At 31.6% G+C, this 26356-nt stretch overlaps 1 protein-coding gene across 6 annotated transcripts in view; it reads right to left on the reverse strand.

Moving 5' to 3' along the window:
- Positions 1-7: 7 nt before the first annotated feature.
- The window catches only part of LOC148620415 (disks large homolog 5-like), a 62248-nt gene continuing 35899 nt past the window's right edge, over positions 8-26356 (reverse strand). For all 6 annotated transcript variants that reach the window (XM_088581275.1, XM_088581276.1, XM_088581281.1 and 3 more), the window contains 22 exons: positions 23115-23331; positions 21959-22094; positions 21144-21271; positions 20239-20344; positions 19299-19371; positions 18674-18777; positions 16171-17498; positions 15223-15494; positions 14511-14586; positions 13996-14167; positions 13123-13225; positions 12373-12520; positions 11151-11331; positions 10648-10750; positions 9752-9971; positions 8524-8735; positions 7542-7583; positions 6856-6957; positions 6536-6663; positions 5969-6078; positions 4875-4984; positions 8-3302 (listed from right to left, as the gene is read on the reverse strand). In XM_088581275.1, the coding sequence (XP_088437401.1) occupies positions 3202-3302; positions 4875-4984; positions 5969-6078; positions 6536-6663; positions 6856-6957; positions 7542-7583; positions 8524-8735; positions 9752-9971; positions 10648-10750; positions 11151-11331; positions 12373-12520; positions 13123-13225; positions 13996-14167; positions 14511-14586; positions 15223-15494; positions 16171-17498; positions 18674-18777; positions 19299-19371; positions 20239-20344; positions 21144-21271; positions 21959-22094; positions 23115-23331 (4172 nt within the window). In that variant the 3' untranslated portion in view covers positions 8-3201. The remainder of the gene's footprint in view (positions 3303-4874; positions 4985-5968; positions 6079-6535; positions 6664-6855; positions 6958-7541; positions 7584-8523; positions 8736-9751; positions 9972-10647; positions 10751-11150; positions 11332-12372; positions 12521-13122; positions 13226-13995; positions 14168-14510; positions 14587-15222; positions 15495-16170; positions 17499-18673; positions 18778-19298; positions 19372-20238; positions 20345-21143; positions 21272-21958; positions 22095-23114; positions 23332-26356) is intronic.

Genomic DNA, 26356 nt, shown 5'->3' on the forward strand with positions numbered 1-26356 from the left:
AATCATGTTATATATTTTAAAATTTATTTTCCATGCCTATGATTCAATGATGATGCAAATATAACACCATTCAAACAATCACCCATCCCACGACTATCACCATGGCAACAACAAAAAAACGTACAGCCACCTCGATTCTAAAAATAGCATTCACAATAGGAACAAAATATTCTACAGCAATGTTGTTTCTAAAAATAGCCTTTGTTAAAGAAACAAAATTCCTAAAGCAATCTGGTTTCTAAAAATAGCAACCAACACAATTGATTTATTGGCTAAAAATAGTCTACACCCTACCACAAAAAAACGTTCTAAAGTTTGACATTAGTAGGAAAAATTTGTAGAATGAATTAATACTGAAAAACCCATACATGTACATAGTACAAAATACACTGTCTACTTAAAGAGACTAAAATTCTTGTAAAAAAGCAGGAAAAAAATACAAAAACATATCAAAAGTTACAAAGTTTAAAAATTGGAAATCATGGTTAAACCTATTGAAAGAATTTCCCTATTTTGACATTACTAAATTAGTTATTCATTTCTTAATTTTCTTTTTTTTGGAGACAGTATACAAATTCAATTTGTAATGAGATTTTTCATTTTTAGATTGTTTTTTTTTTAAAAAGCCACTAAAGAAAAATCTCAAAATTCTTACCTTTGATGAGAATGATCATGATATTAATATTTGCCATTAGAAATTTAATTATATTCTGAAAAATCATTAAAAAAAAATTCTGATCACATTTTATTGAACTTCCACTCCGAGATCTGTTTTGACTAGAATATTTACTACATAAAAATAAAGCACTTATAACACTTTTATGACTTGTCTTTTGAATAAAAATCTTTAATCACGAAAACATTCTCATAATTAAAATTTCTGTTCAGAATTGTTACGCATACTAAAAGATTTGATCAAATAAAAAATTTTAAATACAACCTCAACATTCTTTTAAAAATAATATCCAAAACCTACACAACCAAAAGTACCACACATGAAAACAAAGTGTGACATAATTATAGGTGATATGATTAACATATGTTTCAGTTCACATATGATTATTCTATGAATAATTACTACCACATGATATTCACATAATTTAATCATACATATGATGATCATATGGTAAATCAATATATGAATATAGGAATGGGGCGACATACATGTGTGTTATCATGTGTGTCACTTTTGGCTGCGATATATATAAAAAATAAACCTATAAAAAAACAAGAATACTTTTTGAACAACAACTTTTTTCTCAGACTAATAACATCACTATTTTCACTATCTGATAGAAGCTGAAATAGAGATTTTTCCATTGTATCTTAAGACATCCAATCATAAATTCAAATAGTCTATGATCCATTTAAGCAACATTTTATCAGAGTAAATATCTTTCTACATATATCTGCAAATAAAAATTAAAAAATTCTATCAAAAACAAAAAAACTTAAAGCACTAATTCATCATTCATAAAAGCTCTCTTCCAAAATCTTAAGAAATGTGATGTGTGATTGAAAGGAATAAAATGCAATATGGTAGTTATGAAATCTCATGTGAAAATCACAACAAATTATTTACTCCACATGATCAGTCACATGATAAACATATCTATAAATAGATTTTTGTATCACAACACAAAAAAAATTACAATGCAAATTTAATCACAACACTATGAAATGCAAGGTGATGCATTCTAATGGTTTCATTCATTAAATTGTTAGACTAAGGTTTTTTTTTACAATTTTCTTGTTTCCGGAAACAGTATCTTGTCACTGGACATATAAAATCCAAAAAAGCTATTAAATTGTGTCTGTAATACAAAAAGTTTCTGACAAAGCAATAAAACACAAAGTACAGTGTAATTTTAACTTCACAATACATGTTTATATGTTGTTTTTTTTCAAAGTGACATGTTCCAAAGATCCTGTTTTTTATGCAATATAAGTGACTCACCAAGACAACATTTTGGGCAAGATATCATTTAATCATAGCCTTTTTTAATTTTTTAATTTTTTGACAATTTTATCGAACAGCTTAAAAAAATACGAATAAATGTGTAATAGCAAGTTGCAAACATGTCACAGACTGAAAGACTCAAGTAGAAAAACAGCAGCATTTCACCTAGTGATAGAGAGTCAAATAAATAAATATCAGTAATTCATTCGAAGCATACCTGTTAACCTTTTAAATGCTCAAAGAGGGAAATCTCATTCTTTTCAGCTTTTCTAAGAGGGAGATTTAGCATGACCACGTTTTTTTTTGCAAAAAAAGGACAACTTTGCTAAAAATCCAAGTACAAAAATAAGACAAATCTATGACAATCTGGTTAATCGACTAAGGTTTCTAATTAAAATTTGAGTAATTAGTACAATAAAAGGATTATTTACTTGTTGATTGTTTCTCAATGATTATAATGTTACATAAACATTGTATTTATATCTATTTAATTATTATTGAACATTATTTGTGCACTATTTCTGCTAAGAGGGAGATCTTGGGGGAGAAATTTGTGAAAGGGAGATATGTGTCTCCCACATGGGAGACATTCTCAAAGAGGGAGATTGACCCAAAAAGAGGAAGTCTCCCTCCTAAAAAGACAGGATTAACAGGTATGTTTGACTAGTTGGACCAAAATGGAAAAGAAAGGCATTATTCTAAACAAATGGTGTATTTTGAGTAATTTTCATAAAGCTCTCCATTTCTGTTGATTTTGACCAATTTGGAGGTATTTGTTTAAATAAAGAATTAACAAAATACTGCAAGTTTCGAACATCTCAACAAAATGTTACATCCCCCTACTTCTCTGACTGAATTAGTTCTTTTTCCATCTTAAAACTTGACTTTTACCTGTATTTCTTTGCCTGGATGTTTAGTATTTATTTATTTATTGACTCACAAAACCAGACACTGTTAGCATATATAAAATATCAATCTTACACAGAAAGAAATTCAAAGTTTATCACATGATTCTGAACTACATGTAGTATACCATCCAGGGATAACCTGTTATGCATCAACATGAAAGATCTTGATTCTTGACAAAATACAAATCAACAAAATTTACCTGTGATTTAAAAATACAACAAGCAAAGGGCTAAAATTTTAAATTCATTGACATTTCAAGCACTTGAATTTGCTTCTTTCCAGCTAACAAATCATTGTAAAATTTTCCATAGCAATGTGTAAAATCACTTCAATTAAACAACTGAGGGCACCCATATTCCTTTTTTCTGTGTTGAAGATATGACTGTCTTAAGCTGTTGATGCATCTCTGCAATGTTTCCTCCCTGTATGACAGCTGAAATAGACAATTATTTTTCATATCAGCAAAAATATTCCAAAGCAACAGCATGGGTTGATTCAAATACGTTTAATTCCTCAAACAACATGGCCAAAACGTGAACACATGAAAGAAAGACCATCTACATACACAATTTAACGAACCAAATAGATTACAACTAAAACTAAAGATAAGGGAAATAAAACATCACATAAAAAAAGTAAGATCAGGGAAATAAGACATCACATAATAAAACTAAAGATAAGGGAAATAGGACATCACAAAAAAGAAACCTAAAGATCAGGGAAATAAGACAATGCATAAAAAACTAAAGATAAGGGAAATAAGACATCACATAAAAAAACTAAGGATAATGGAAATAGGACATCATATAAAAAAACAAAGATAATGAAAATAGGACATCACATAAAAAATAACTAAAGATCAGGGAAATAAGACATTGCATAAAAAAACTAAAGATAAGGGAAATAGGACATCACATAAAAAAAAAACCTAAAGATCAGGGAAATAGGACATCACATAAAAAAAACTACAGATAAGGGAAATAGGACATCACATAAAAAAAAACTAAAGATCTGGGAAATAGGACATCACATAAAAAACTAAAGATCAGGGAAATAGGACATCACATAAAAAAAAAACTAAAGATCAGGGAAATAGGACATCACATAAAAAAACTAAAGATCAGGGAAATAGGACATCACACATAAAAAAAACTAAAGATAAGGGAAATAGGACATCACATAAAAAAAACTAAAGAACAGGGAAATAGGACATCACATAAAAAAAACTACAGATAAGGGAAATAGGACATCACATAAAAAAACTAAAGATCAGGGAAATAGGACATCACATAAAAAAAAATTTTAAAAAGCACTAGTAATATAAACTGCCACAAAAAAAAAACGAACGTGACATGAGGTGCTCCAGAATCATGACCTATCCTACCAGCGGTACCCATCATACTACAAGTAAGTATAAGCATGTCATAATCTAGCTATATCTCAACATCAACTGGCAGATATTACTGTAAAATTTCCTGCATAAGGCTTGAAATTTTAAACAATAAATATGGATCTATAGATAGAAACTTTGATCAATCTAATCAAATAACTAAAAATAAAACAATAATGAAAGCAAAGGGGAACTTTCCGTCAAGATAATCATTCAACTAAATAAAGTCACCATCCCTAAAAGATGTTTCTGAATTAACAATAGGAACTGCAGACAATGATATACCATTTTAAAAACTGTATCTCAAAATATGAGCATAAAGAAACCTATAGAATATTAATATAGCAACATACATACAGAATAAAGGTAGTTTTGAAATCAAGATAGGGAACATCGCAATGACAGGGCAAGGTGTGAGTTCTGTGGAGACATTCAAAACTGACTTTTAATGTTTATCATAGACATCCCAGTCAATTCTTTCAATGGAAATTGCTGATATTTTTCAGTATCACAGAAGTAGTCTGAGATAGAAATTATCAAACAGTAAGAACATAAAATCAATAAAACTGACGATTAAACACAAAAGAAGGTCCTACTATGTCCATGCAAACTTACCCGAAAACTGATGATTATAATCTTTATCTATTTTCTGGAATTTTTCATAGAGATCTTTGGCAGTCTTTGTAGTCAATTTGTCTGGTAAAAATGTAGGATCACGCAACTCTCTGGAAAAAAAAACCATACAATTCATTAACTAAACGATAACCAAAACCTTAAGAAATAATTCATGGGGCAGCGGTTATGGAGTTGTACACATTTATAAATGGGCTAGGTTTTTATATTCAGTTATTTTATACTAAACATTAGCAAGGTATAAAATATGAATATAAAAGCCAATCCATGTGTAAATGAGTACAACACCATATGTAACATGAATTATTTCTATAATAAAATGACGAACAAAACAATATGTGCATCTGAATCACCCTATGGTAGATATACTGGATAAAATATCATTTGAAGATTGTAGGATGTCATACAATAATGTCAATTAAGAAACTCCCATCCTAGAGATGTAAATATATAAATCAAAAACACTTGAAATCAAAATGATCTATTACTTCAGGTAACAAGTTCTATAATTTGAGTTTTATTCTTTGAAATTTTTAATTCAACCACACTTTAAAATAAAAAAAATATGCAATTTATTCCAAATATACAGTATTGTTTTCAATGTAATGTAATTGGTAAATACATATTTCACTGTATTGAAATGTGTCTACAGTAAGAGATATATGTACATGTATTCAAACTTTCTCAAAGTGCTATCTACATGTAAATATCCTCTTCAATGGACTTGAATTTGGTCACTAATCAAACATTTCTACATATTTTCATGAAAATTACTGTATGGTATTATAGGTACCAAATAAAGAAGTCAATCAGAGGATTTTTTCAGTATAAAAGGGAGGTAACCCTATATTAAATTTCACCTTCACTAAAAAAGCTGGAAGAGTGGAAAAAAATTAGTAATAATAACTGAAAATCCAAACAGATACAGACTTATAAAAAAATGCTGTATTTTTATAACAACTTCTATCACCCTTTCCAGAAACTTTAAATTGACAGGTATTCAATATCAAAGGGAGATAACTGATAATTTAAACAAAAAAAAAAACAACACCACCTATTAACAACACTCTACATACCTGAGTTGTTTATTAGATTTGTGCCTGGCAAACACAACAATAGGGTAGATATGCTGCCTGTGTAATCTCTCAATTGAGGATGGACTCCCATTAAGAAGGCAATGTTTGCCCTGAATTACAAAAAAATATAGGTGATAGAGTACTGAAATGTCAGGAAATCAGTTCATAAAGGAAAATAGGAAAATAAATTTTAATCAAACAAAAAAAAAAAAAAAATCATGAAAAGTGTGGTTTTTCAGCCTTTGTGGCAGGACTTCTATTTTTCCCTGCACGTGAGATTTAAATATTCAAGATTTTCTTAGAACTGCTAGTACAAACAAAAAACAATTCTTTCCAATTGATCTGACCCCACCTTTATTTATTTACTATCTCCTTTGCTCACTATTTTAGTTTTTTATTTGTTCTTTATTCTCTTACTGTTTGTGCCTTTCTTTTCTAGCCCTAAATTTTGAACTTCTAGTTTTGCTGTAACCATTGTACCCTTAGTTTTACTCTAACACTCTATATTTCATATTTGGGTTTTGTTTTAAGAGTGGGTCACATAACTTAGGTAGTAAAGCACCATACCTTGTCGCTAATTTCGTGGATGGTTGCCACACGGATACAGAGAAAATGGTCATCTTCTTGCCAGTAGTCTATATAAGTTCCGTCAGCTAATCCTTGTTCCATCACCTGAACAGAGGCTTGCATCACAGCTATAAATAAAAATGGCAATTTTTTAAAATTTTGGTTTCCATAGTTACAAAGGATGGAAATAGCTGAAAAATCAATAATACTTTAATTCTCTCTTTGTACAGTAAAAACCTGAATAGTTCTATAGGAAAACTATAACAAACTTCAATTTGGAAATAACCAAATCAGTAACCCCATTGTGAACCCCGACTTACCTGGTTGACATGCTACATATTTATCTGGAGATTCTGAAGCTAATTTATGGATCAGAGGGTCTGCTAAGGGGGCCAATAAAATCACAGGGCGAGTCTTTTTACCTGAAATAGAGAAAAATATTCAATTAAGATAAAGAACAAAACCCCTTTTTTCTATGAAGTCTTTTTTCCTACATGCATATCATTCAAAAATGCATACCAAAAATATCATAAAGAACATAGTTACATTTTGCAGGAACTGTTTACATAACCTGTATATGATGATTTTACAGAAATAGTTTTCAACAAGGAAAGGTATCGGATATGTAAATTTTAAAGGAACGGGAAAATAAAATGTATATGTGAGAGAGTAATCACGGGAACCAAGATTCTAGCGGAAATAACAAAAAATCAATCCAGGGACAAATAATTTATAATATTCAAGATACAACAAACAATATTTTGACCTGTCATGTAGCTAGTAATTTTTGCAGAACCAAATTTTTGTGGTTTGGTGTCGTACATGTATTTCATTTTCTTTAAACCTATTTCTAATGGATTGCAGTCGTAATTGGCAAACTCAATACTAATCTAGAGTTACTTCAGGTAACTTGAAGCTATATTTATGATATCAATTTTCAAAGTGACTTGGTAACCATGACATTGCGCAAAATCTTCCAGTTATTCTTAAATATTTAAATACTTACATTCCATTCTTTCTATTTTGGTATATGTATAAACAGAGAAATCTAAAAAAAAAAAAAAAACAAATAAATATGTTACCATTATGACCAATCTTAAATTACAAAATCTAGAACCCATTATAATAATTTCTGTGTTTTAAAATAATATGTCCTATCATTAAAGTCACTCCAGAAAATACTATCCTTCCATCCCAAGAAAAGCACTTCCCTTTCATAGACATGGGGGATGTGGATAATTATTCAGTAGTTCTATATAGCCAATGAACAAATTTGAATTCATTTCTATTATAGAATATTGATTAGTGAAGTTCCAGGGGTGATATAAAATGATTTTTTTTTTTTTTTATATTTTATTACTGTACAATTGTTTCTATCCCAAAAATTGCTCTGAATCTCATCTTTTAAAATTCTTACCTGAATAAATTTTAAACTTTGATTTCCTTTTAACCTTTTAGGTTCTTCGAGCAAGATTTTTTTTAATTGTTTTTTTTTTAAATTCATAATCTACTCATCTCTTTTATGCCTTTCAAGTTTCCTTGCTAGCTATGATCCAGTTTCAATAATATTTTTTTCTAGAAATAAGAGTCTCTAATACCTGTTAACCTTTAAAACCGTTTATGTGGGAGATTCTCCCCCAATGACACTGACTCATGTGGAAGATATTTATGTTAAAGCAAATTTCAGATGCAAAAATTCAATTATTTAGTATTTTTCACCGTAAATATAGTGATTTCAACTAAAAACCTCCCATAAATTTTTCATTCTAATGCGGGAGATCCCAAATTTTTCATTTATATTGTGGGAGGGTCAAAAGGTGAGCTCTCTCATCAGACATTGCAGTTTTCAACATTGTAAAAAGCACCCTCCTCACTTTTAAACCCAATAAAGTAAAACCAAATTGCTCATCCCATTAGATTTTCAAGCCAGTGATATGAAAACCAAGAACTTGACTTTATATGGCCTGAAGAAACTAATAAAACCTTACCATCTAATTGAGGGACTGAATCACTAGATAATGACACATCTGACGTAGCGTTAAATTCTCTACTATCTTTGGAATTATTTCTTTTATGTTTGTGTTTATGTCTTTGTAGGAAACTCCGCCGCACACTGACTGATCCACGTCTCGTCGACCCTTTAAGGTCCTCAAATTCATTTTCTGACTGGCTTCTTTTCAGATTGAAATCATCTTCCAACCTAGAAATAATATTATGCAATCAAAATTGTAAATGGAGTTAAAAAAATAACCATTTCACTTTAATGTCTTTTTTCCCCCAATGAATATGAAATATTGTTTTTGTTGTGTTTTGTTTAACTACATGCATACAATTAAAATTTATTTGATTAGCCATTGATATTGAGGGAATATTATTTCTTTCTAAGAAGCTGGATACACTGCATCAATTTGAAACTACCACGATGTTGATCACTACATAATTCTTAAATCAAATCTCTTTTATTTTTGGCAGTACAGACAATAACAGTGAACTGACTTGATGGAATGTGAAAATCAATTTCTATACTATGACTATTTTAATATCAATCAAGAACGATTAACCAAACAGAATGGCAGAGTCAATTTTCCAAAACTGTGACCAATGGGCCATATAAAAATATTGTCAGAAGTGCAACAAAACCTGTCTAAACTGAACCCCTCTTGGACTGAGAGATCTGTTCAGATTAGGCAGGTTCTAAAGTATTCAAACTGATATAAAAGGACTTAAGTAGCAGTCTTTATACAAATCAGACAGGAGGTGATACATGCATGTCGAAAACCCACCAAATTTATTTTCATTTCCTATTCAGAATCAGTTACAGACCACATAATCAATCTTCGTTTTTGGGTGTTACGCTTTCGAGATAAAATTTATATGAATTGTACATGAAATTATCACATTGCAAGATTTATCTTTCTTGATTTGGTTTGATTTGGTTGATTTTAGTGCGAGATTAATGAATGATTTTCTCAATAGTGCAGATCTAAATACAGAAAAGACTAACATTTCCTAAAAATATAGCATCTGAATATCTAAAAAACCATTGTTTCGTTGGTGGGTTTTTCCACACAAAGAATCACCTGGTCCATAGGCAGTGTCTGAATTTTTTTGTGGACTGGTTACTTAAAAAGATGTCTCGTTTAAGCAGATTACTCATTCATGGAGGGATTGGTTACAACAGATTTCACTGTACATGTAGAATTACTGAAATCTTACCTCTCTTTGCTTGGAATGGTTCCACACTTTTTGGTCTTGACACCCTCATCATCAACAAGCCAAGCATACCACTGGCCTAGCTTGCCTTCATGAATGGTACTCTCAACCAATAAAATGTCATTTTTCTGGAAACTTAACTCCCCTGAATTCTCAGCCGTACGGTCAAAATGGACTCGGACATAAAAAAAGTCACCAGGCTGGTTACATACTTTCTTGTATCCTATAATATAAAGTTTAATGTTTCTGCAGTTGTTTTTTTTTTTATTTACTTTTTTAGGTGCACAAAAAACAAACTGTAAAATTGGATTTTTTACTGTTAAACTATTACCATGTGGCAAGTTATTTTGGCAGGTGTAAAAATTTGGCAATTTTTCAACAAAAAAGTATACAAACAAATTTGGTGGTTCTTATTTTGGTTGAATATAGCTGAAATATTGCTGCTCGGACGTTAAACCCAAACAAACAAACAAATCTTATTTTGATGGATACTTAGTGGTGCATAAAAGTACTCAAATTAAGCCAAAAATAAATATTTCAGACAGCTAAAATACCCCAAAATTACACTCTGCGAAATTTACCCACTAAACTTTCTCAGATAGATTTGATTTTTGGACAGTAAATTTATCATAAACTCAAACATGTCAAAATATAAATATGAAATTCAAGTGAATTACCCTACTGACGCATTACTGCATCCACAAAATTTTCGTATGAAATTTGGGATAAAGCTATGTCCAAGTGTGTCAAAGAGACATCTGTCACAAAAATTAATTTGCTCAATTCAGGTGAATTCCATGTAAAAATATTTTGCATGTGTAATATACTACAAATCTAATTGTGTTGATACAACAAATTTTGAAACCTAGGTAATCCATCTCTGGATAAGTTTGACTTACTTGCAGGATTGTATTGTACCAACATTCTAACAGAAGGACATGGTTTAGTTAGCTCCAATGATGCCTCTTCAGCTGTAAGGTTGCTAAAGTCTACACCATTGTACTGAAATACCATTAATATACATGTATAACAATGTTTTTTTTTAATAACATTCAACATTCAACATATATATCCAATTAGATATAAAATAATTAATGACATGTGTAAACTTACATAAATGTGAATGCTATTGAAACACATACAACAAAACATTAAATACAAAATACAAAAAAAGAAGACAAATTTTACTTAACAGCTTCAGTACATGATATATCATTTAACAACACAAACCAAAAAATGTTGAAGTTTTCATGCTAAATGTATGAAACAACAGACAGACAGACAGACACAAATAGGCAGAAAGACTAAAATAATGGACTGCAGTAAACTTATATCAATAGATATATGTACATAATATCATACATGTTCAAATAATCACATGTATTTAAACTTTTTCACTCACCTCTAAAATTTGATCACAGCAATGAAGGCCATCATGGCCGAAGGCAAAGCTCTGGGGTTGGACTTCATGGACAAATATACCCACAGCATTCCCTCCAATGGTACTGATTCCTAGACTCAGGTTGGGAGAACTTTTCTTAAACGACAGAACCCTTGCTGCTTCACATGCTGTGTCTGATGCACTGAAAATATAACTTGGGTCATTAAAATAATTTTAACAAGTTTATTCAAATTCAAATTGTTTATCCAGTAAATGGAGCCATAGTTGGGGGGGGGGGGGGCAAGATACACTTAAGAATTATAAGTTAAGAAGTGTAAAACAGTAAACAATATTTCACATGTTTGAATCTTCACTACATACATGTAAATATACATAAAAATTCTTGCATTATTGTCAATCCAGGTACGAAAAGTGGTACCAGTTAAAATGAAATTGCCGTTAAACATGAATTTGCGAACATATATTCTATACCAAGGGTTCTGAAATTTTGACAGCCCATGTCAGACATTTCATTGAACTTCAGCAGATGTTGGTGTGAGTCTTTTACATGCTCAGATCGAAAATAAACTTAAAAAAAACGTTTGTATGTAAACAAAACATTGTGTCTCTCGGACTTTTTATCACACAGGCATACAGCTGAAAACTTTCCAGTTATAAAAATCTTTTTATTATTTGTAAAAGAAAATTGCTAACACATTTTGTATATTGATCTAAATGGTCTGTTGACTTCAGTGTTAAAAGGATTCAATGAATTAATAATTACAAACTATGACTGATTCATAGTTTCAGTTCCACATGCTTTCGTAACCTCTGGTAGATCCATGAGAAAATAATGGACTTGTCAATCTTTTTTCTTAATTCATCAACTAATAAATGTATGAAAATTCTCAGAGTTCCTTCAATTAATTTGTATATGCAATGGGGCTACATGTGTACCATTAATTCAATTATGCAATCAACTAATCAGTTCCAGGTAAATCACAGTCAGCGGTGGCTGCACATCCACAAAAATTGACACATACCTGCCAATTAATTTCCAATAAACAAATAGGAGACTGGTAGACAGGATGTTTATACACTAATAAAGCCACGCACACTGTAATTTATGAGGGTTGATATTTTTTTATGTGCGATATTGGAAAATGGTTGTCGGTCATTTGCTAAATTTGTCGGTCAATGACTGGCATTTTTTACCGTTTCCGGACCCTTGTTCTATACATACTCAACAATAGAAGCCCTAGGAGTTTTGTTTCTACCACTGGACCCAGTTCCTTTATGGTTCCGTTTAAACGTCCCTAATCCTGGAGAATTCTTCGGAGAATTACTGGTGCTGTCTTCTCCAGAGGAATCACTATTTTTACTGTAGTAATCTATCAAAATTTTATAAACACTGTTATAGCAGATTTATTTTTGGATACCGTTAACATACTAATCATGGTCTACTAATTTTGACTACTTTCGCAGTGGAAAGAATGTGAAAAAAATAATACCAGCAAAATTGATTTGTATCACAACATAACGTTAATCTTAGTTTGAAACCATGAAAATAAATACCAGTGAATATGTTTACTTAACATAATCGGCAAACTTAAATACATTAACAGTATAAGTTTCAGCAATCTACTGATTCTTTGGAAAATATAGACTTCATCAGAAAAATTTATTCTTAATGCTTTCATTTTTTTGGCAAATGTAAAATCTGCCAATTTTGAGGCAAAAGAGAATACAAAAAATGTTGGTGTTTTTAATTTTGGTGGATGCTAAGTGTTGCCCAAGTGTAAATATTTTGTGGAATTTATATTGCGGCATTTTCAGAAAAAAAGCAATTAGCGCTAAGCCAAAATTACGAGCTATACTGTATTTCTTTAAATACTATTATATTAATATTATAATATTAATTTTACCCATTCCAAAACTGCATACCTTACACATGTTACAATCAAAATTTATCTAATTTTAAAATTCCACATACCATTTGGATTATACTGTACTCTGAGGATCAGAGATGTACCAACTTGTTTCAGTATCTGTGCTGCTATCTCCTGTGTAGCTGTCCTCATATTGATACCACAAATCTGAAACAAATGATTTTCTTTTATATGTATTTCTTCCACATATTCCACCATGTTCCATCGATACATGGAAACACAGTCATGGGTAAAACAGTATACCCCCTCTCCTTTGAGCAGGGGTATAATGATGGGTAAAACAGTATACCCCCTCTTCTTTGAGCAGGGCTATAATGATGGGTAAAACAGTATACCCCTCTCCTTTGAGCTGGGGTATAATGACATTCTGCCACTAAATATTTCTTCTTCAACTTCCACATTCCATGCAATGTATAAATTTTGAAATAATATAACTAGAACGGAAACAATGAATATGTTAGAGAGACAACAACCCCAACTAAATGAAGAATGTCAGCTCAAAGTAACACATGGGTCTTCATTGACGACGAGGAAACCCTCACACCACAGAGTAATATTTCTCATGTTTACTATTTTTCATGGTTGTATATAAATATTTACATGTAGCATTTGTGTGAAACACTAACATGTATAATCAGACCTGATTTTACAAAGCCAACAAAACATGGAAATTGGAGAAATTAAGACTGTTTAAATTAACTGTTTAAATAAACAGAATGGTAATAAGCAGAAATATGTTATTAAGCAGAAGACAAACAATGTTTGTATAATGGAAAAACACTACTCATTTAATTTTGCATAAATATTGAACTTTTTCATTTTTATTTCTTTTTTTTTATTTCGATCCTTAAGTTTCTACTGCATTTGGGCATTTCCAGGTTGACTGTATTATTACAATACAACCACTATTAATATACCTCTAATAATTGATCCCCGATTACCAGTCCTGCTGTAGCTGCCAGGCTATTCTCATTCACAGTGGAGACAAATGTTCCGCCATTTGGCCCACTCTCTATCTGGAATCCGACAGGTGTCACAGGATGGGGTGATCTTTCAATTCTAATAGTTCGTGTCTGACCTGGTTGTAGTCTATTAAACAAAACAATAGGTAATTCAATTTTTTCTCTTCTTAATACAGAAATGAATTTTTAAACATGAAAACTTTTATCTTATAAAATCTCTGAGTTTCATATTGCTTTCTACTAGGAAATTATAAGAGTGTTTCTGGCAGGGGCAGAACATGTTTACCATTCCAGGGCACCTGATGATATTTATGCACATTCAAATTGCAAAAGATTAGATTTATTCTGTTTCCCGTTTTCCTATTTTGGCCGTGTACTTGATGTCCTTGGTACATTTATGATGATATTTAGGTTGTCTTAAAACTGTTTAATGAAATATAGAAAGAAGTGCTTCAATACAAGTAGTTTACCTTCTTTTAGCAGGTTCAAGATCCACAATATTTTCTGATTCTAACATGGGTGATCCTGGACTACTTCTTTCAGACACTGGAAAGACACACAAATTGATTTAAAAATAGAAAATTTGGAAAAGGACATAAAAAATTCCCTGTCATCTATTTTCAGATAAATATCAATCAAAACCAGATGTTGTGAGTTCATTTTTTTTTTGTTGGGTACTTATTTTAGTGGTTTTCCTTGATAATGTTGAATCACAAAATTCAGGTTCCTACAAACAATAATTTCAGCGAATGAATGTTTAAGAAATGAATAATAGAAACTCTAGTTTATCATTGTTTTCCCAAGGGCTGGCCATTAATGTCAAATTGTTTTAACCCAAGCCATAGCGAGGGGTAAATAACGACATAAATGGCCAGCCCCTGTTAAAGCAATGATAAAATTTATTTTTTTTCTGTGATTTATTTGGATTCTAATATGACTAGTTTCTTCATAATTTTGCATAGACTCAGCCTATGTGTTGTTTGAGATGTTGGTCATGAGTTTATAAATTTTTTACCATGACTGTGGTCTAAAGAGCTTTGAAGCAAGTCATATTAGAATTCCTCAATTTAATCTATGTCTCAGTCAAGAAGGCATATCAAGCAGTCAACATCCTATCACTGAAATACCCTTAGTTGTTCAATTAAATGGAATATTAATTGTTTATTAGCGGGCAAATCTTACCGACTTCCACAGAACCAGTAGATGCCACGCTCTGGTTGGATGATGGTATCCAAAACCTATTTGTGGGTGGATGGTGTTTCCGTGGAAATGTACTGTGGTCATACTCGCCAGATTTCCTGGAGACATACAACATGTGATCACTGGGAGTTGAGCTAATCTGTGAAGGGCTTGGAGAGTTACACCAGTTTGGGAATGAAGGGGATGGTTGTCGTTCAGTGTCTGTATAAGACATTGGAAATTGTTTTGGAGTAACTGGAGACATACCAGTACTTCTGTTGAAAGAAATTAATTATAAATTAACATAAACATAATACATCAATAATGCATTCATACACAAGCTCAAGAATTATTCAAATACAATGAGCCTTATAATGTAAGCACGTGTGATAGCGCATAAACATGTTGACTTTACTTATGTAAATTGATGAGCTATTGTGTCTATTACAAGTATTCCAGTCTATGTAGTTGTTTATTTAAGAACACTGTCTTTTTTTTTCCTTTTTCATTGTTTGTTAGAAACACATTATGTTTCAGCAGTTGTCTGATGTACCTACAAATTGCCTGTGTTAATGTGTAACTTATTCCAGAATACTTAGTTTAAACGTCCCTTCATTATATTGTTATTTATTAGTATGCTGTTTTCTTGTAGCTGTGGCTATACAGGATATTTACCAAGGCAAGGACTGAATTTCATAATTTTTTCCACTAGTAAATTTAGCAAGTACTGAAAGTTTACACTAAAAAATTCAAGTTTTTTGGGTTATTTCTGGACTTTACATATATGACATATAGAATTCCACTTGCAAATTTTAGCAAGTGGAAATAATTTATACAAGCAAAATTGAATTTCAACTTGCATTTAGCAAGTATTTCCCCTTAAATTTGATCAGTGCAAGTCCAAGTTTGGTTCTTTTCTAATCCACACAGGCTCCAGTAAAATAAACTAACCCATAATGGCTGCCTCGACTCGACGGGAATGAACCAGTGGACGGGATCCTTTCAGACAAATATGGTGGAGAATGTAATGACTCAAATGTTGATGCATCACTCGACCACCTTGGACTAGACGTGGACATCCGACTACTGTGAGACTCACTTGATGTGTTAAATGGATGACTAGATCTCGAATGGGGCCCAGAAACATGATGACGCCTGTCCCGATTATCACGCTCAACGGGACGGCGACGTTGCGGTTTACTACCACCAGAAGTGTCTCTTAGAATGTCTCTAGTATAACTAGTGGATGGCACATCATAATGTCTCCCTGGTAATGGGTAGATTTTAGGAGGAACATGTGAGCTTCGGCTCGGATATATTGTTTTTTGTTGAGGGTAAGAGGTGTCAGGTATATAGGGATTAATATACGGAGAATTCACACTTGCACTCATGCTTGAACTCTGAATATATGGTGAAGATTTAGTTCTTGGTTTTGGTGAGCTGACCGGTGAGTAAGAAGGATATCGCCTCACTGTTGAATCACTACTTTGGGGACTGTGGTGGTATTTAACTGTAGAGTCTGAACTTTGAGGACTATGACGCACAGCCTCAAAAGATGAGATTGACCTCTCAGGAGGTGCAGGAGGAATTTTTTGGTTACCTTCCAGATTAGAAGTCAGAATGCTTGGTCTATCCTGTCTTTTCCTGGGAGAGGGCAATATGACAGTCCCATTCACCTGAGGTGGAATAATCCGGTTACATTTCGGCCAAGTTCCGGTAGCTTCAACTTCATATTCACGTTTCCTACTAGATTTTGGTACATGATCATTTTTCTTCTCCATAGTACTTGGATGTAAACCTAATTCCTTCCAAATATCACTTTCAGTTTGTTGAGGAATGCAAGATGTGGCCATGTGAGAGACATGACTCGCTTCTTCCATCTCATGTTGTTTTTCGTGGTTTTTAGATATTCTCCCCTCCCTCCCGAAAAATTTCTTAATAAATCCCTGTTTGTGATCATTGTCTTTGTGACGGTTATTCCCATGCAGAAATTTAGAGTCATTTTGCTCAGTTTGTGCTTCACTACTTTTTAGACTTTTGTTACTACCGGGAGAACTATTAGTTTCCCAGGCATTTCTTGTAACAACTAGTGTTTCTGGTTTTGAAAAAGACATTTGTTCGGTTTTTGGTGATGTGATTTGGTTGATAGGTGATGGTGATGATGTAGCTGAGTTGAATGATGTCTGCCTCCAGATGTCCAATGACACAGGATCAGTACAACCTTCTAAAAACTTCATTAGCTCCTTTGGGGTAAAATTTTCGACTGAACGTCCATTTACCTAAAATAGAAAAAAAAATATGCTTTTAATCAATATATACTGTAAACCCACTTATTTCAACAAGCAAATCATATCCACTTATTTTGGGACCACGAAAAAAAATTGTGAAAATACATCACCATGAATAAGTCCCTATGAATTTAATGTTATACAGAATGAAAGTCACCAAAAAAAATAATGCTAATTTGATTTGACATCTTAATATATGAAATAAGTAAACAAGGGGTAAAGACAGATAATGTAATGGCTAACATGCTAGACTTTGATTTAATAGTTAGGCAGAGGTAATGGTTTTACAACTACTGAATTTTTTAAAGTTCATGAAAAATACAAGGGAAGCTAACTCTAGACACATAAAATTAGTAAAAACAGGCTTTCATCACTTAATAAAATCTGTCTAACTTACGCACAGCTGTTGCAAACTATACTTGACGTCAGTTCAATCTAATTTTTTTATTAAATCATAATTTTCCTCAGTCATTCTATTACTGACACAGAGTTGTCTTTCTTTTTGTTTGTTGTAAGTTTCTCAGTTTATAAAAACCAAACATCAGTACTTACAATTGATATGCCCAATCATAAAGAATTTTTTAACTCCTTATAAAAAATTCCACTGCAATTTCAACATATTTGTTGCTTAGTGCTGTTTGTTAACAAAATACTGATAATTGTATTTTTCAAAATCTGTGTTGAGAAAAATGTAATTTCTCACAATTTTGATAATAAACAATTATTTGGTAGGAACAATAACCTTTAGAAGAATTTATGATGACAAAATTAGGCAGTAAATCATTGTTTTTATCAAATAATCAACAACTGAAAATTGTCTGGGTAACAAAATCACTGCCAATTTGACAATGTAAACATTGTTCTGCTGGATTTAAATGTCATCAGATTTGAACAATTCACATTTTACGGAGAAACTGTTTTGTGATATGAGTAAGTCAATTAACACAAATTAAAAATTGGTTAGTGTCAATAAAAATGTAGACCCAGTTTTAATTTTTAATTTTTAGACCAATTTAAATGTTATGTTAACTAAGTGGCACCAAGTATAACATGTATAATATCTTTTCACATTCTTTGAAGATTTTTTTTTTTTAATTTTAGAACTTAAATTATTCTGTAATGATTTTTTTTTATCACAATACTTGTTAATTAACTATGAAACTTACACAGACAATTCTGTCCCCAGTAGTGAGAATTCCCTCTTTAGCTATGGTTGATCCAGGGGTGATCCTACTTATATATAGTCCCTGTTCTAAATACAGTCCTAAATCTGAAAGACAACACATAGTAGTATGAATTTATTTGCTAAGTTTTTTTCTCAATGTATGAAGAGTTCAAAAGTATCTATCAGAGCAATGTATTGTCCCCTTGAACATATTTTTTTCCAATTTGCCAATTTAAATATTAAATCAGAGTGGAAGATGATTGTGTGATCTCCAATGAAAAGGAATAGAGGATATACTACACCATTACAGATCAATGTACAAGTCAGGCAAGTATAAAGAAATTTTGCAAAAATTGGAAGCAATCTGTAATCATTTTATAATGGAGATCCAGAATGGTGAAAATCTCCATTACTGAACAATATTTTGAGATTCACAGCAAAATTTTCCAACTATTTTTATTTCTTACATAAACAATAATTTTTTTTGCTTAACTATTTCACCAGTATCATTTTTGTCATGAGTATTACCTATGTGTATCTAATGCATTTCTGCATCAAAAATTTCACAAAAAAACATAAGGCATATCATACCCTGACAGATCATTTCTATGACAGATACTACCCACCTTTTCCTAGTTTGACATTTAACTGTAATGGTTGCCATGTCCTGGGTGTGATGCATCTCCTTCTTCTAATCAACTAAAAACATTAACATCTGGTCATTATTTACTCAAGACCTAATAATACAGTATGTCAAATACTAATCCATGAAATCTGACCTCATCAATATAAACCGTGTCAATTCAGAGGTTAAAAAAAAATGCATCATTGGATAAAATATGGTCTACATTCCATTTTTAGATAAGTAATGATTGGTTGTTAACACTTAAGGAAAAATATTTTTCTTTTTTTTACTAACTTTCATGGTTTTCATGGTTCTGTCAAACCATCAGTTCAAATTCAAAACGATTGAGAACCTGAGATGCTCTAGAGAAACTTGCTTCAAACATGAGTTCACGAAACCACAAAAAATGGGAAATTGATGAAATCAGAAGTAAATATACAGTTAAAAAAAGAAATGTAATTGTGAAATTGGCTTTGCAAAATCTTGATTTCCATTAAAATTGGAAAAAAAGTCATGTCTGCTAAATTATGAAAAAATCAATTTATAACTGGTACAACTAGAACTAGAATCACAACCAAATTTGAATAACTAAATTAAATTGTCAGAAAATTAAATCTCTATCCAGAAAGAATTATATTTCGGCCCAAACAAAACAGCTACCAGCAAGAAAAAAATAGGGTAAGTAGGTAGGGAAATTATTTTATTTTTCAAAAACATTTTACATTGAGTTAATGGGGAAACAATATAGATTTTATTGGTTTTTGAGCCATAAAATGTTTTAGGGTAGGCACAAAAAAATATAGGGTAAGTATGATAGCAGGAAACACACTTACTATTTTTTTTTTTGGCCTTTAATGCCAACTCAATGATTATTCTTGAACCCAAATTAACATTTTTTAAATGGGGGAAATGTTATATCTCCCTCTGTATTTAACACTTACAAATGAAGCTACTGTGGAAGGAGAGTTTCTGAGGACCTGTAATGCTGATCTTTTGTCAAAACCGGTCACATCAATACCATTAATCTGGACGATCACATCATTGGCTCTGAAAAAAAAAGAAGCATATTTGATATTTACTGCAAATTTGTATTGCAACCCTGGTGATGTTTCCTAAACATTTTCTGCAACATCTAGAACACATCTTATCTCAAAATTGATGATTTTAAAAACCATGTTTCAACAATATGAGATAATAAAGCATCCAATTTGAGGTTTTAAGAAGAAAAAACGTAAGCAATGCTCACTAAATTGATACCCCTGCTCCCCCATTTGATAACATGCACATTTTAACCTCCAAATTGATTTGGATCAAAATCTAAAATAGGACACAATGGGAATATGTCAATGTCTCCGTAAATTCCATTCAGTGGAGTAGGAGATGGGTCCCCCAAGTGAGCAACAGAAGGGTTATGAATGGAAGGATGGCACCCCTATTAATATATGCCCCACAATTTACCAAACTTTTATGTTAAACTGTTAAATTGGTCTAAATTGGAAATTTCTTGCATATTTTTATGATAGTGATAAAATAGAAGAAATTCTGGGGAAGCAAAAATGAGCTGAATTCAAAGTCAATCAACAGTAGAATAACAAAATCTAGATTTGTTAAAGTGGTGATCACTTAATAATTACATCCCAGGATAATTAAAAAAATGCTCAACAAAGCTACTAAAATACATTTTATAAAGTTATAAAATGAAAGGTATCCTGCCTACAAATGTATAAATAGGGGAGTGCTATTTGTTATTTTTTTCTTCCAAGATTTTACTACGAATAAACAAATTTTACAACAAATTGTGTTTTCAAACACACAACTCCCTCCGGGATTACAAGCATTCACCAACCTGAGTTTACCATCAGCAGGACTAGATGGTTTAACATAACCAATGTAGATGGAGTTGTCACTAGGGCATTGTGGATCATCTTTTCCACCACACAGATCAAACCCTAAATTTTCAGGATTCAGACCACCCTGAAAAGTAGAAAATTGACAAACTGAAAACTGTGAAAGTACTATTGTTTGTGGGGTACCAATTTTCGTGGTTTTTGTAAGCTGTACCACAAAATTGAATTCCCTAAGAAAAATAGATTTCCAATGATGTGTGAACTGAGAACCTCAAAACCACATATTCAAGAATCCATGATGTTGTGTTTCTTCTGTTATCCACAAAAATTGGTATCCATGAATTAAAGAACTTTTACAGTATAAATGATAGCATACAAATTTAACAAACTTCATGATAGCATACACATATATTTACTTGAAAGTTTGATATTAAAAAAAAAACAAAAACAAAACTCAGTTTATCGATTGGAGATTTTATTTTATTTTTTTTTGAGGGGGGGAGGGAGGAGCACAAAGACAAATGTCCCATAGGGCACAAGAAAATATATGACTAGACAGTTTTTGCAACAGACTTTAACTACCAAAAAAAGGATTAATTTCAGCAGCAAAAAATGTTTAATTTTATAAGATCCCTGTACCATCACTTTATCAGGTTTAAGATTTGACATGCTGCAATTTCTAGTACATTAAGACCACAAAAGGTAATAATAGCTAAAGTGGCAAAAGTTGAGCACCTTTTTTATATCACTAACAAAAGGAGCAGAAATGATATTAAAAAAAAAACAAAAACTTATAAAATTTCCTTTTCCTTACGATTTCTATCTCTTGAGACTCTGTTTCCCATTCCTGCAGATCAGCATCAATGGCCGAGTCCCGACTATGGTTATGTCCAACTCCATTCAGCTGACTTTTTCTGGCCTCCTTCTCTACAAGTGTTTCATACTTTTCCCTGAAATTCAAATGGAAATCAGTTATATTTTTCCAGTTAATTCATTGATACATTAGCAATCAGCTACATGTACTTACATGTATTTTAGCAAAAAATATCCAAGATGATTTAAGTTATCTACAGTTTTTTTTTTCAATATGGACCTGAATGACTTATTACTGCAATATACTTCATATTTATTTCAGTTTTAAATAAAACAATTCACCAAAGTTTCATGAAAATCTTTGGAAATATTTTGAATTACTGAGCAAAGAGTGAATGATGGACAGGTGGACTAACAATGGTAAACATACATGTATTACATGTACATCCTGTCTAGAAGATAAAAACTGACAGAATAAATAAATAGCAAACTGAGTGTTCAATTAAACACTGGCAAACTTATTGCACATTGTTTTCATACTAATTTCACATGATTTTAAAATGAATTGAATCAATAAAAAATTGTAGCAGAGTGTACTTGATATTCAGGTGAATTGAGCCTGTACATAAAGTTCATGTGAACTTTTAACATGAAGCTCATGTTAAATTGAATTTCACATGAAAATAAACTTAATTTTAGGTAAAACTTAATTCACAAGAATTTCATGTGAACAATATTTGCCTGTGATAACATTGTTCTTCAATAATTTAATTTCATTGTTTTTTTTTTGTTTTTTTTTTTTATCTCATTTAAGCTAACTTGGCACTGTGACTTCATTGACATCCATCAGTTCACAATTTGTTATTCAAATAATTCCAGCTTTGGTGAAGGGACAAATCTTAATTTTGACTTTTATTGATTAGATACTAAACTATCAGAAGTGATTTAATTTTTGACCATGTTAAGCTCACATAACCGACTTTGGAACAGCTTATGTTTGTTGAACCACAAACAGTTAATGAATAAGCGTAAACTGCTCCAAAGTTGGTTTACACTTGCTTCATGGTTCAACAAGTGTAAACTGCTCCAAAGTTGCTTATTTCGCATAACCTGGTCAAAAGTTAAAATAAAGGGAGGTAAGTTCATTATCAACAAACCTAAGCTCTTTAAGTTCTCGGACTGCTTCATCTTTCTGTTTCTTCAGATTATCATAATCCCTCAGAGCCTGGGCCTTCTCACTGTCAGCCCTATCCCTCTGACGTCTTAGGTTCTCACCCAGTGTCCTGATACTATCACATTCTTGCAGACTCTTCTCTCGACAACTGAGGGCCCAGTCTCGACTCTTTTTGTACTTTTCAACCTCTCCCAAGGCATCTGAATCATGACAAAAAATATTGAATTTGTTATAAGTTTTCTGATTGGTTAATACTCTCTGGGAAGTAAAGAAATGATACAGTTTAACTAGGAACCAGGAATCCTTTAGATGAAAAAATGGCTACATGTATTTATTATCACCCAACTTTTTGGCCTGCACTCCATGATTCAAATAATTCCAAACTATCATCATCTTAAATAACATCAAATTCATATACTGTTAGAATCAAATTCAATGGTGTAAAAACTACCCTGTATAACTTGGAATACAATCAATTTACAGTTAAAGAACTTTATTTTAAAAACAAAAAAAACAAAAAATGGAGACAGTCATGCCAATGTCTTTCAGTGCAAATGCACTACATTTCAAGCATTAACTGAAATGTTTTAACTGTCAAAATACTTCAAAACTGGACACATCAAATGACCTTTTCCTGAACTGGATACCAGATACAGACATGAGGAAACTTAGGGAGCTCCCTGTCGGAAACGGAGCTTCTTATCATTCACTGATACTACAATGAATTGTAGTGAAAGTGCTTCCTCTATTGTTTAAATATAGACCCTTCAGCATAAGAAGGCACTTGACAACAAGTGTCTGGGAAACAGTGTGTTTTATCAACTACCAGACCGGACAAACAATATTGGTCATTGTTTTAAGTGTACAGGAACTTACCACTGTGGTTGACATGTACGATAAAGCATCAGATTGTAAAGTCAACCACAACAGGATCGACTGACTTGGGACTTATTGGTTCAAATTTTAGAACATGAGTAATTAATTTATTCAATCCCAATTTAAGACCTTTCTATGTGTCCTTAAACACTGTAAATCAAGAAATTATCACAGCCATTAATTGTAAAAGATTTTGACCAACATCCTCCATCCTTTGCATAAAAATTCTAAATTGCTAAATTCTAAAATTCTAAATGGCTAAATTCTAAAATTCAAAAATCTAAAATCTAAAATTCAAAAATCTAAATTCTAAAATAATTTTCATTATTGCTACTACTGTTGCAACCCTTTAACAACTGAAAATAGCAATGATTTCCAAATAAGGAAGTAGTGGAGACCTTTCCCAATGATGAACAATATTTTTCTTCAATTAGAAGAAAAAGCAAAAATTATGAAACATAAATTAATCTGCAATGACTACAAGAAAATAATATTTAATCATGAATTATTAACACCTTGTTAGAAAGTTCAAATAAATTCTTATTACAACATAATGTGAAAAGTTTAACCTGAAATTAAAAGAAGGCTGCTTCAAATTTTAAAAAAGATGAAGTTTCCCAACAACAGATGCAAGTTTTTTCCTTTAAAATATATTGTGACCAACCATCATATACTTCAACTTAAGTTGGGTTATCTCCCTTTGCTAACAGTAGGTTCGATGAACACAAACAAACACTTTACACAACTAATCCTCATTTAGAGCTTTGTCAATACAATGAAATGTGCTAATCAGACCATTTAAAATTTAAAATGTATATGTTCGTATAATTTTTCAGACCAGAACATGGGTACATGTACACTGTGTAGAAATTTTTTTTTTTTTATGGACACCTTATACAAGTACCTACTACATGTACATGTATAAACATTGAAAGCATCGGCTACTAGATCCATGGAAGAAAATAATTTTTAAATTTAAAAAGCTAATGAAATTTTCTGAATATGCTGGGGAACAGCAAAAATATTGCAAGAAAACAAAAAAACAAAGAATCCATGCTCCTGAAATTACACGTGAGAGTAAAATCAAAGAAAAAAAAATATTAATGTATGAAGGAATAAAATATTATTTTGGAAGAAATAAAAATATCTTAACTCAGCAACTTTAATGAACTCGATCTCATTTCAAAGCTCTGATACAGTATTATGAACGTCATTCCATGACAAATTAAGGCGTTGATAAATCACAAGGCGGAGAAAAGACATTTGAAGACTTAAAAGCACATGTAGGTCACCATGTTAACTTTAATGAAGAAAGTTTCAAGTATTCAGTCTAACTGATGAGACAGATCTTGACATACCAGCCTACATGTACATGTATTCTAATAGACTGTCCGTATAAAGTCGTAATCTTACGTGTTTCTTAACATTCTATTCTATAAGAATCAGCAAGTCACGACTACCCCACCCCCTCTTAGAAACACAATTGCCAAACTACTTCTACAAGTGTCTCTTGATGTCAATGAAGAGTTAGGAAGCACTTGTTGTTTGTATATTTAAGATAAAACGAATGGTAAACACTTAAACTGAGGTTTTCACTACTTACAATATGGAAACCATACATGTTCTCAAGGTATAGAGTTGACTATTACCTAAATGTACATGTGAAAGGCCGACAGTCCTTAAATGAACCTCACAAAGCAAACATCCGATTGTGGTCATTTGCCTATTATTTTTTGTTTGTATACTTTTGAGATAACAAACAGTACAATGTAAACACTTAATTGAGGTTTTATGAGGTTAAACAAAAGAGTGATAAAAGCAATTTTACTTACTGTACTTGGTTTTGTCTGAGGTAAACCTCACAAAACAATTCCCTTACACCGAGGTAAAAATCACAAAACAATTGCCTTACACTGAGGTAAAAATTGAGGGGTTTTCAGGGGTGAACAAAACAACTAAGCTAGAGGACTATAATTTTTTGTAATACTGGTATTTGGGTAAAAATAATTTGAGGTCAAATGTGCAGCAATCACAAAAATTTGACTTTTCACAAGGCAAAACTAACTTAAAATGGCAACAATACCATGAGACTTCATGACAATACAGTATACACTATCTCCAAAACTTTTCGAATTGGGTGAATTACAAAACTGTACATAAGCCTGTCGTCCTGGTGATGTTTTAAAATTACAATATGCATGTATATGTACCGGTAGTAAAATTAGAAATAAACACTTTAATGTAAATAATACTATTAATCATGAAATCATGGCTACCAGGCCTTTTTGACTGTAAAACCAACAACTACATGTATTCCCCTCCACACATCTAGCTGTTTGTAAACATATG

The sequence above is a fragment of the Perna viridis genome, chromosome 4 (genome assembly GCF_037379345.1).
Source record: "Perna viridis isolate PV_CMFRI_1.1 ecotype Kerala chromosome 4, ASM3737934v1, whole genome shotgun sequence".
Lineage (NCBI taxonomy): Eukaryota > Metazoa > Mollusca > Bivalvia > Mytilida > Mytilidae > Perna > Perna viridis.